At 34.5% G+C, this 12,409-nt stretch overlaps 1 protein-coding gene across 7 annotated transcripts in view; it reads left to right on the forward strand.

Moving 5' to 3' along the window:
* CACNA2D1 (calcium voltage-gated channel auxiliary subunit alpha2delta 1) overlaps positions 1–12,409 on the forward strand; it is a 498,928-nt gene that overhangs the window by 461,809 nt on the left and 24,710 nt on the right. For all 7 annotated transcript variants that reach the window (XM_005550361.4, XM_005550362.4, XM_005550363.4 and 4 more), the window contains 3 exons: positions 191–251; positions 8,550–8,647; positions 11,601–11,688. In XM_005550361.4, coding sequence (XP_005550418.1) covers positions 191–251; positions 8,550–8,647; positions 11,601–11,688 — 247 coding nt within the window. The remainder of the gene's footprint in view (positions 1–190; positions 252–8,549; positions 8,648–11,600; positions 11,689–12,409) is intronic.

Consider the following 12,409-nt stretch of genomic DNA (forward strand, 5'->3'; position numbering starts at 1 on the left):
TTAATCCATATTATAATGTTATTGGGAAGCATTGAGGACATTTATATTCATTGATATGTTTCAATTTTAGGATGTAAGTACTCTATTTTCAATTTTTCTTATTAATCTTTCTCATGCCTTATTATTATTATAGAATCTCTGGATATATACTCTGAATTATCTATCTAATCCTGTAACATTTTCTTTGCAGATTCGGAAACCCTGAAGCCAGATCATTTTGAAGAATCTGGCTATACATTCATAGCACCAAGGTTGGTTTTGTTGTATTTTTGATACATCTTGTATCAGTAGCTAGGCCTTCAGCAATAGTTCAGAATTGGTTCAAGACTGCTCTGGATTAATTCCATATCACATTATGGAATCAAAGGAAATAATTACTTTAAAACTGAAACAAAATCTTATTTATTCATTTCTTTACTCATTCAAATACGGGAGGCCGAGGCTGGTGGCTCACAAGGTCAAAAGATCAAGACCATCTGGCCAACATGGTGAAGCCCCATGTCCACTGAAAATACAAAAATTAGCTGGGCGTGGTGGCACGTGCCTGTAGTCCCAGCTACTTGGGAGGCTGAGGCAGGAGAATGACTTGAACCCAGGAGGCGGAGGTTGCAGTGAGCCGAGATCGTGCCACTGCACTCTTGCCTGGCAACAGAGCGAGATTCCATCTCAAAAAAAAAAAAAAGGCAATTACTAAGCAATGTAGACTCTGGGATACAATGGGAATAAGATGGATATAGGCTTTGCTCTTGTAGAACAACCAGTGCATCCAACAATAATAGAAAATTGTGTATTTGCACCTGTGAATATATGTATATATACACACACACACAAATATACATATATAAATACACATATATGTACCAATATTTATGTATATCTTTACACATATGGATAGAATGAACATAATAATGGATTTTTTTAATGGTCTAATTCAACTATCTGGGAGAAATTGTTAACAGTGGCATTGCTTTACATAGTGTTTTAGATGCACCTCATTTCTTCCTACCCAAGTTTACTTCTCTCTCATATAATCCCCCTTCTTTATCACATATGTACATCTTTTTCCCCATCTTGATTTTCTGTAATTATTTGAAACTATTCAATAATCGAAAGATGTTCTTTATTTTACTTTCTTTCCTCAGTTTTTGACTCCTGCTCCATGGCAGACACATATAATATTCAAATATAATTCCCATTAATCTGGGAACAATTTACATAGAAGCTTGGATTATTAATTTTTCACTTTTCTTAAATTACTCCAAAAACCCAAAGATGCATATAAATTGTTCTGAGTTACCTTTTAATTCCTGCAAAAGGATATTTCTGGATTCCGTTTCTACTTTAACATAGGGAATATGGGTTTTTTGAGAAATCTGTGTTAACAAAGCATATTCTTGGCTTTATGAGTGCCCCTATCCTTGAGAAACTTATCTTGCTTGAATGTCCTTTAGTGTGTGACACTGGTGATTGCGCTGTCCTTTGACACTCCATGCTTTCTCTTGCTTGATGACATACTATTCTGATTTTCTTACTCCCTCTCCGGGTGCATATTCACTGTCTCTTTCATGGGTTTCATTTCTTCTGCTGATCACTCATATGAGAGGGCTGCAAAGGGTGCTAGCCCAGGCTCCCTTTTTATCTGAGACTGCATTCAGACCACAAGCCACCCATCTGTTCCCTGCCTACAGGTTAGGTTCATAACTCCCAAAGCTATATGATGGCCATAAACATCTAGAGACAAAGACATATGTGTTTCATTAATATTTCATTAAGTTATTGAATCCTATATTGTATCTATTTTCAGACTTTATATATTTCAACATGAGACATTCATATCTCATGGAAACCAGACAAGAATAACTCTTCAATGTGCTTCAGATTTAGCATCTTATAAATAATTGTTTCCTTTGGAAAGTTCTACCTGTATTGCCTCAGAGGAGAAAATGCCATCCTCCCAAATGAGCAATCTTGAAACCTGTTAGTTGTCCTTCCCTGGTTCCTTTCTCTTGTGTCTCACTTCTAATCAATCACCACGTCTTGCCCATTCTGTCTTATGAGTACCCAGTATATCTGTTCATCTCAGCTGCCTCTGCCCTAATCCAGGCCTCTGCCTTCTCTCATCTAAACTACTACATTTGCCTCTTACTTGATCTCCCTACTTTCATATTTACCCCATATTTCTTAATGCTGTCTCTGTTCTGTAACCAGAGAGAGTTTCTAAAATGTGAAAAGAAAAATCATTTTTCTCATCTTCTAAATACAGGCCAGTGGTTCTATATTATCTTTATGATTATCTGTGCTTTATATTATAGCTTTCAAATGCTCTTCCACCAAGTCCTGGTGTACCAGTGTGGTCCCTCACACTCTAAACTGGGGACCATCTACATCCTGTAGATCAGCTATCAATTTTAAACATAAAGTTTTATTGGAACACAGTGATGCTTATTTGTTTCTGGAATGTCTTTGGCTGCTTTCTCTACAAACACAGGGTTGAGTAGTTGTGGCATAGACTTTATGGGCCACAAAAGCCTAAATCACTTGCTCCATGGCCCTGTCAGGGAAAGTTTCCCTACCTCTACTCTAAATTTCAGGCATACTAACCTCTTTCAGTTCCTAAATGCACTGTTTTCTTTTTTTTTCTTTTCTTTTCTTTGTTTCTTCTTTCTTTCTTCCTTTCTTTCTTTTTTTTTGTGTTTTTGTTTTTTTGTTTTTTTGTTTTTGTTTTTGTTTTTTTTTGCTTGGTTTCGGTTTTACCTTCTTTCTTCCCTTTTGGGCTACACACACATATATATGCATCCCACTCCCTCCGAAATCCAAACTTTAAAGTTCCTTGATGTGGGGATTTCTTTCCTTTCTTCACTGGTGTACGCATCCTTCCTGCTTCATAGAATTCTCAATTTCTCTTGGAGAGCACTGGCCACATTTTATTTACTTTCTTCAACAGACTATGACTGTCTATTTGACTTAACATTCAGTTACATTCAATGTAACATTCAGTACATTGAATCCATTGCTGGCACACAGTAGGTGCTGTATAAATACCTGGTGACTGGAGAATCTGTAAACATATAAAGAATATTCTTAAAAATTATATCACTAATAATACCTGCAATCTTAGTAGTTTTTGAACCCAAGTCACTTAATTAATTTCAAGTTACTTTGAATTACTGAGAGCAACTTTAACCCACTTTAACTAGAAAGAATTTTCTCAGTATTAAGGAGAACATTAGCTAGGAAAAAAACCAGGTCCTGCAGAATATTAACATAACAAAAAATTTAAGAAGGGATTGAATTAGGCCTGCTATGTTGGCAAGACTCTCCATCTCAGGTCTGTATTGTTCTCTACAGTTTCTTCCCTTGTCTCTCCCAGTTATTAAGTAACAGATTATGCACGTTGGTTTTCTCAGCTTCACTATAAGACAAGGTGGAAACTAGGGTAGAATCCAGATAAATAAAGTATTCAATTGTAATTCCTAATTCATAGGCAATGGATTTTGTTTAATCCAGCAGGTATTAGTGTAGGAACAATTTCTGTAGTCAGTGTCACATTTCACATTTTTTCAACAATTCAAAGTTTTAAAATATATTTACATATATGTACAACTATCACTAGAGTTAATTTTAGAACATTTTCATCATTATAAAGAGAAATTAATTCTCTGACCTTAACTGTTACCTACCCATCCTTCCTCCAACCTCCCCAGACCCACGCAACCACTAATCTATTTTCTGTCTCTTACAGCTATATGCTTGTTCTAGACACATCCTATAAATGGAACAATATAATACATGACCATTTGCATCTGCCTTATCTCATGTAGCATGATGTTTTCAAGGTTCATCCATGTTGTAGCACGTATCAGTACTTTTTTATAGCTGAATGATATCAATACAGCTGACTAGAAGACTGGAATTTACTTATGTGTTTAGGGGAGGAGAAAATACTTGAGAAGGAAGAGTATTTGGCATGTGGGACACGCCAATGAATGTCCACTTCAGTTAATGTATGTTAAGCCCTTTATGTGCTTGATTATACATATATAATATATATAAATAACATATATGCAATATATATTATATATAAAAATTTTATATATATGTGCTGTTGTGAACAGTGTGTGTGTATATATGCATATACACTTTTTTAAAAATTTTACTTTAAGTTCTGGGATACATGTGCACAATGTGCAGATTTGTTACGTAGGTATACATGTACCATAGTGGTTTCTGTACCTATCAACAAGTCATCTAGGTTTTAAGCCCCACATGCATTAGAAATTTGTCCTAATGCTGTCCCTCTCCTTGGCCTCCAACAGGCCCCAGTGTGTGACGTTCCCCTCCTGTGTCCATGTGTTCTCATTGTTCAACTCCCACTTGTGTTAGTTTGCTGAGAATGATGGCTTCCAGCTTCATCCATGTCCCTGCAAAGGACATGAACTCATCCTTACTATGACTGCATATTATTCCATGGTGTATCTGTGCCATATTTTCTTTATCCAGTCTATATCATTGATCGGCATTTGGGTTGGTTCCAAGTCTTTGCTATTCTGAACCATGCTGCAATAAACATATGTATGCACATGTCTTCATAGTAGAACGATTTATAATCCTTTGGGTATATAGCCAGTAGTGGGATTGCTGGGCCAAATGGTATTTCTGGTTCTAGATCCTTGAGGAATCGCCACACTGTCTTCCACAATGGTTGAACCAATTTACACTCTCACCAACAATGTAAAAGTGTTCCTATTACACCACGTCCTCTCCAGCATCTGTGGTTTCCTGACTTTTCAATGATCACCATTCTAACTGGCGTGAGATGGTATCTCATTGTGGTTTTGATTTGCATTTCTCTAATAACCAGTGATGATGAGCTTTTTTCATATGTTTGTTGGCTGCATAAATGTCTTATTTTGAGAAATGTCTGTTCATATCCTTCGCCCACTTTTTGATGGGGTTGTTTGTTTTTTTCTTGGAAATTTAAGTTCTTTGTAGATTCCGGATATTAGCCTTTTGTCAGATGAGTAGATTGTACAACTTTTCTCCCATTCTGTAGGTTGCCTGTTCACTCTGATAATAGTTTCTTTTGCTGTGCAGAAGCTCTTTAGTTTAATTAGATCCCATTTGTCAATTTTGGCTTTTGTTGCCATTGCTTTGAGTGTTTTAGTCATGAAGTCTTTGCCCATGCCTATGTCCTGAATGGTATTATAGCCAGGATTTTCTTCTAGGGTTTTTATGGTTTTAGGTCTTACATTTAAGTCTTTAATCCATCTTGAGTTAATTTTTGTATAAAGTGTAGGGAAGGGGGTCCAGCTTCTGTTTTCTGCATGTGACTAGCCAGTTTTCCCAGCACCATTTATTAAATAGGGAATCTTTTCCCCATTGCTTATTTTTATCAGGTTTGTCAAAGATCAGATGGTTGTAGATGTGTGGTGTTATTTCTGAGACCTCTGTTCTGTTCCAGTGGTTTATATGTTTTTGTACCAGTATCATGCTGTTTTGGTTACTGTAGCCTTGTAATCCAACAGATAAACAGAACCAATGACAAAAACAACATGATTACCTCATTCAATGCAGAAAAGGCCTTCAATGAAATTCAACACCCCTTCATGCTAAAAACTCATAATAAACTAGGTATTGATGGAACATATCTCAAAATAATAAGAGCTATTTATGACAAACCCACAGCCAATATCATACCGAATGGGCAAAAGCTGGAAGCATTCCCTTTGAAAAAGGCACAAGAAAAGGATGCACTCTCTCACCACTCCTATTCCAACATAGTATTGGAAGTTCTGGCCAGGGCAGTCAGGCAAGAGAAAGAAATAAAGGTATTCAAATAGGAAGAGAGGAAGTCAAATTGTCTCTGTTTGCTGATGACATGATTGTATATTTAGAAAACCCTATTGTCTCTTCCCAAAATCTCCTTAAGCTGATAAGCAACTTCAGCAAAGTCTCAGGATACAAAATCAAAAAAAAAAAAATCACAAGCATTCCTTCTTTTTTTTTTTTTTTTTTTTTTTTGAAACAGAGTCTCACTTTTGTTTCTCAGGCTGGAGTGCAATGGCGCGATCTCGGCTCACTGCAACCTCCACCTTCTGGGTTCAAGCGATTCATCTGCCTCAGCCTTCCGAGTAGCTGAGATTATAGGTGCCCACCACCATGCCTGGCTAATTTTTTGTATTTTTAGTAGAGATGAGGTTTCACTATCTTGTCCAGACTGGCCTTGAATTCCTGACCTCGTGATCTGCCTGCCTTGGTCTCCCAAGGTACTGGGATTACAGGCACGAGCCATGGCGCCCGGCCACAAGCATTCCTGTACACCAATAATAGATAAACAGAGAGCCAAATCATGAATGAACTCCCATTCCCAGTTGCTACAAAGAGAATAAAATACCTAGGAATACAACTTACAAGGGATGTGTGTGAAGGACCTCTTCATGGAGAACTACAAAACACTGCTCAAAGAAATAAGATAAGATGAGGGGGGAGGGGGGAGGGATTGCATTGGGAGTTATACCTGATATAAATGACGAGTTGATGGGTGCTGACGAGTTGATGGGTGCAGCACACCCACATGGCACAAGTATACATATGTAACAAACCTGCACGTTATGCACATGTACCCTAGAACTTAAAGTATAATAATAATAATAAATAAATAAATAAGACACAAACAAATGGAAAAACATTCCATGCTCATGGATAGGAATAATCAATATCATGAAAATTGCCTTACTGCCCAAAGTAATTTATAGATTCAGTGCTATCCCCATCAAACTACCACTGACTTTCTTCACAGAATTAGAAAAAACTAAATTTCATATGGAACCAAAAAGGAGCCCAGATAGCCAAGACAATCTAAGCAAAAAGAACAAAGCTAGAGGCATCATGCTACCCAATTTCAGAATTATAAATTTTATTGAAGTTTTCCCCTTGAGTGCATGTCTTTTAATATTATATGTGATAAAACTAGAAGTGCTACTGTATCCCAGAGTAACTTGGATGTCTCAAAAAGTACAGAATTTGTATGATTATGTTAGGAAGGGAACAAGGTGCTTTCTGCATTTTTTTAATGTAACATTACTTGAAAGAACAAATTACAGAACTATGGTTATTCAGACTTGGATGCTCAGCAGATATTTTCTCAAAAATAAATCAGATGAGCTTTTTACGTTGAAGAAAACAACTAAGAGTATTTGCTGCCAGTGACAGAAACTGAGCTTTCAAACAAAAATTAGAATTTTGGGAAAGTTGTATACGCTACTATGTACAGGATACCTTCCCAATACTTAATAATGAGTGTAATTTGTCAATATTGTATAATGTATCATTATTTGGAAGTTGTACACAACTCATTTTGTAAATAACCAGTTTATGATTTTACAAAATCACAGATGCTTAAAAGATTAAAGTGTAAGAAAGAATATGGAATTTTAATGTAACAGAAGACAAAAAAAAAAAACTATTAATGTTGTTTCACATTCCATGTTTCAACTACCCATTAATAAATTACAAATAAACAAGTTTGAGTATGTTATCAAAAAAAGAACAGCCACAATATCTGGAAAAAAACAAGCCTCTCGTCTCTGTGAGGACAAATTTTCTTTACGTACCAAAACAAAATCTTGCAATTGATTGCAGAGACATACTTGTCTTCTCTTGTCAGGAATTAAAGATAATTTGCAAATATGTAAAACACTGCCACTTTTTAAAATATTTTTTTAAATATTGGTAATATTTTATTAAAATATGTTAACATGTAATGAACTTTAAGATTTCTAGTTTTTTTATTTTCTGGGTTACTTTATTTTTTATTTATTTTTTATTTTTTTATTTTGAGACAATCATAGATTCACATGCAGTTGCAAGAAATAATACAGACAGAACCTATATACCCTTTACTCAGTTTCCTCCAATGGCAACATCTTGTATAAGTTTAACACAGTGTCACAACCAGGAAACTGACATAAATACAATCCACTAATGTTATTCAAATTTCACTAGCTTTATATCCACTCAATTGCGTTTGGGTATGTATGAAACTCCACGCAGTTTTTTAAAATTTTACTTTAAGTTCTGGGATACGTGTGCGGAACATGCAGGTTTGTTATATTGGTATATATGTGCCACGGTGGTTTGCTGCACCTATCAACTTGTCATCTAGGTTTTAAACCCCGCATACATTAGGTTTTTGTCCTAATGCTCTCCCACCCCTTGCTCCCATGCCCCAAGATTTCTGTTTTAATTGCTATATGAGACTCCTAAATCTGTGATATACAATGATAATAGTATAGTAGCTACACCAAAACCTAATATTTATTGAGCACCTACTGTCCAAAGGCCAAATGTTTAATTCACATTGCCTATAATCACCACTTACTGGCAAAGTATTGGTCCATTATAGAAGTGAGGAAATGAAAGTTACAAGAAGCTCAACGGTTTGCAAAGTCTTATAGCTAATAAAAAAAAAAAGAGTTTTCACTACGTTTAATTACCCTGTAAAGTTTCGATTTTAATACCTAATATCTCAAAATGTTTTTTTTTTTCAGGGATTACTGCAATGACCTGAAAATATCGGATAATAACACTGAATTTCTTTTAAATTTCAATGAGTTTATTGATAGAAAAACTCCAAACAATCCATCATGTAAGTATGCATTAATTCAAAATGATTGCTTGAGTGTGGTTTTATTGGTTTATAGTATATCATAGGATATGATAGTCATATTACTTTATGTTGTGCTGGTTGTTTATTTACTTTATAACTTTCTAATAGTAAAAGTAACAATTTGATCCTTAATTTTGCAAACTAAAGAAATGTTATTTCATTATTTAGTTACATCAAATTTTCAAAACAAGGTAATAGATTCTTTCAAATAGTTAAACGTAAATATGGCACGCTCATGTTAGCTCCTCTCAAATTTCGGAAATTTAATTTTGAATGATCTTTTGAAGATTTTTTATAGCATTTTGCCTGCTATATAGAGAAAAACATACATTTTTATAAATTTATTTATATCCTTCAAATAATATAATGAGTTTTAATATGGGTAGAATAAAAACCAAAGTATAAAGATATATCACTTAATGGTTTTCTTCCTTCCTGACATTCTATTTTCATCACAAGTTAACTTTATGTCTTAAAAAATTATGCTTCTGCAATTTTTCATTTATGCGGTAAATCAAGTTAAAATAGACAACAGAAAATTAGTAATTATTTTTTAACCATTATATTTGTCTTTCAGGTAAATTTGCATCATTCATACTCTAAGCTTAATAGAAAATTATGGATACTTGGCTTTTAAATCATTAGAAAATCTAATTTTTTTTTTTTTGAGACAGAGTCTCGCTCTGTCACCCAGGCTGGAGTGCAGTGGCTGGATCTCAGCTCACTGCAAGCTCCGCCTCCCGGGTTTATGCTACTCTCCTGCCTCAGCCTCCTGAGTAGCTGGGACTACAGGCGCCCGCCAAGTCACCCGGCTAGTTTTTTTTTTTTTTTGTATTTTTTTTTTTAGTAGAGATGGGGTTTCACCGTGTTGGCCAGGATGGTCTCAATCTCCTGACCTCGTGATCCGCCCGTCTGGGCCTCCCAAAGTGCTGGGATTACAGGCTTGAGCCAACGCGCCTGGCCTATCTAAATCTTTTTTTCTCCTAAAAAATATTTATTATAAAAGCACTACCAGAACAAATACTGTACAAATGGGAAATAAGAGGAAAACCAAATTCATGGCAAAATTTATCTTCATAAATAAAATTTGGGAAAAGAATAAGTACACATATTTGACTTTTTTGGTTCTCTTTCAAAGAGGAGTCTCTTTGTTCTTCTCTCCCCCTCCCTCCTTTTCCTTCTCCTCCTCCCTTTTTTTTTTTTTTCAGTTATTTATCTTTCTATCAGGAAGGGTCAAACAAAGCACTTTATCAGTTATCAAAAAGGCAGAGCCCTTCTTAAAGCTGCCCTTAACTTCAATTTATTGCATATGAGAAAAAATAACTTTCTAGCTCCTTCACTTTAGCACAAATTAGTTAGTGGCTTCAGTGAGCCACTCTGAAAACCTGTCATGGGAGCCGAAGTCTACATTGATCATGTCTTAACATGATGATTCCAAACCTTTCTACTCAGTACAAGCTCACTGAGACTGAGCTAGTGCCTTCGAAATGTTATTTTATGTCATTGTTTATTTCCTCTTAACGAGTACTAGGCATTTCCTAGAGAACTGTAATAAGATTGTTGATTATTCCTTTAATTGGATACCAAAGTTATGAAACACTCATATTCCTTGCAAAAAGAGTTTATCAGAAATGTTTTTCTTAACATACAACTTTTCAGAACACCGTGAAAATTGGAATCACTCCTTTTTATTCCAAAATAATTGGAATCACTTATTTTAATCCAATTTTTATATCTATATCTATTTATTTTGTTTTACCTAAAGGGATTGGAGGCAATTAGAACATTGACTTTCCAAATGAACTGTTTTTTTAATGATTCAGTTTCTAAAATAATATAGTTAAAAAAAAGAGTGTCTAGAATGAATTAAAATTTACTCCAAAATAGGGATTAAATTGATCCTTTAATCCTGGGTGTAAGGCATATTAACTTAAAATAATTAAAAGCAACAAAAATGTTTCCAGCCTATCTCACCACCACCTTGTATTGTAATAGGATGTTAAGAACATATATTCTTTATTTGAAAAGAGTCAAATTTTATCATAAATGTGAAATTTCAGAGGGTACCTGTTAGGTTATTTCAGAGCTTAATGGGTTGAGAGGAACAAGGAGAATGGGAAGAAGGCAGAGGTTTTTGTTTAAGAATATGTAATAATTGACCTTTGATCCTCACCATCTGTTTCCTCAATTAACTTTAAACTTGGGCTAATATGCACTTCAGTTGTTCAAGAAATGACAACCTATTATCTACTTTGGTATTGGTTCTGTGACCAATACCAGTAGATTTCAAAATCATTCTTGGGATTGTACTGCTCTGTGATACTCATTCCATTCCTTGCTCCTCAGTGGGTGGCAAAGAATTTTTCATAGTCTTATTTACTCCAAGATTATCCTATGTTTTGATATTTGTGATAGAAAAGAATGAAAATAGCTTTTCTTATAACAATGAAAGTGAAAGTAGACAGTAACTTTTTGTTGAATGTTTTTACTTGATAATTTCAGAGGTAGTTCTGTTTCTATATATATACATTTTATATACATATATAAAATTTGATGTGTGTGTATATATTAAATTGTCACAAAATTATAGTGGTTGGGAATCACCATGCTACCATACAGAAATAAACAAAAACACAAAAGAAAGACGATTTCCTGTTTCTTAACATAGCTTATTTCATATTTTGATAAAGTTTACAAAATAATTTGTCTCATTTAGAATTGATTTTTCTGCTACTAAATCCATTCATTTCCTGGAAAATGTGAGGCAAGATAAACAATATAAAAATTACAAAGAAAATGAATATGGAATATATTTTAAAATTCATAGAAATATCTACTCTAAATTGCTTTTGAAAATAGAAAATATATTTTTCATTATGATCATAATTTTAGAACTGTGAGTGTAACTGATGATCTCCTTTTTCTGTTTTAGGTAACACAGATTTGATTAATAGAGTCTTGCTTGATGCAGGCTTTACAAATGAACTTGTCCAAAATTACTGGAGTAAGCAGAAAAATATGTAAGTATTTGTTCTTATTAATAAAAGTATATATCTGCATTTCAGTTTCATTTCTCCTGTGGAAGTTGGGTATGAGTCTCAAAAATTTACAGTTCATTAGTAATATTTGATAATTATTTCTCAAGAAAATCACTGTACAGTTGTTGACAACTTGCATTTTCACTTGTGGGTGTTTTTCAGTACTAGTGTCTACCATTACTCAGCTTTTCATGCACATACACTTCAGGGTGAATAAACCAAATTAAATTGGCATGATTGTGTGTTTCTGTTTGTGCTGAAGTAGGATTTCTAGTCAGTGTTTATTTGGACTTCTAATAGCACTACCATACATCCAGTCAAGAAAATCTAAATATGATTCTTATTTATAATCTCTTCTCCACCCCATTTTCAGTCACTAAATGCTAAATATTTCTCCTAGCAATGTTTTCTTCTCTACCTCATAATCAAGGCCCTAAGATCCCATTTCTAAGAAATCACAGCAACTGATTTTTCTGCCTTTAACATTCTCCATTCCTCCACACGCAGCTCCTAGTCAATTCTCCATACAATTCATATTTACCAGAATCTAACTCCTAAAATGCAGTTCTAAGTTCAAGATACAGGTGAAGCTCTCTGACATGGAATTCAAAATCATTCATTAGCTGACCATTGAGAAACTTGTACTTGAAACTTTACCTCTTACTGTTTCTCTCCTTTTGTCTTATGTTTTTTTCTATACCAA

Source organism: Macaca fascicularis, chromosome 3 (assembly GCF_037993035.2).
Source record: "Macaca fascicularis isolate 582-1 chromosome 3, T2T-MFA8v1.1".
Lineage (NCBI taxonomy): Eukaryota > Metazoa > Chordata > Mammalia > Primates > Cercopithecidae > Macaca > Macaca fascicularis.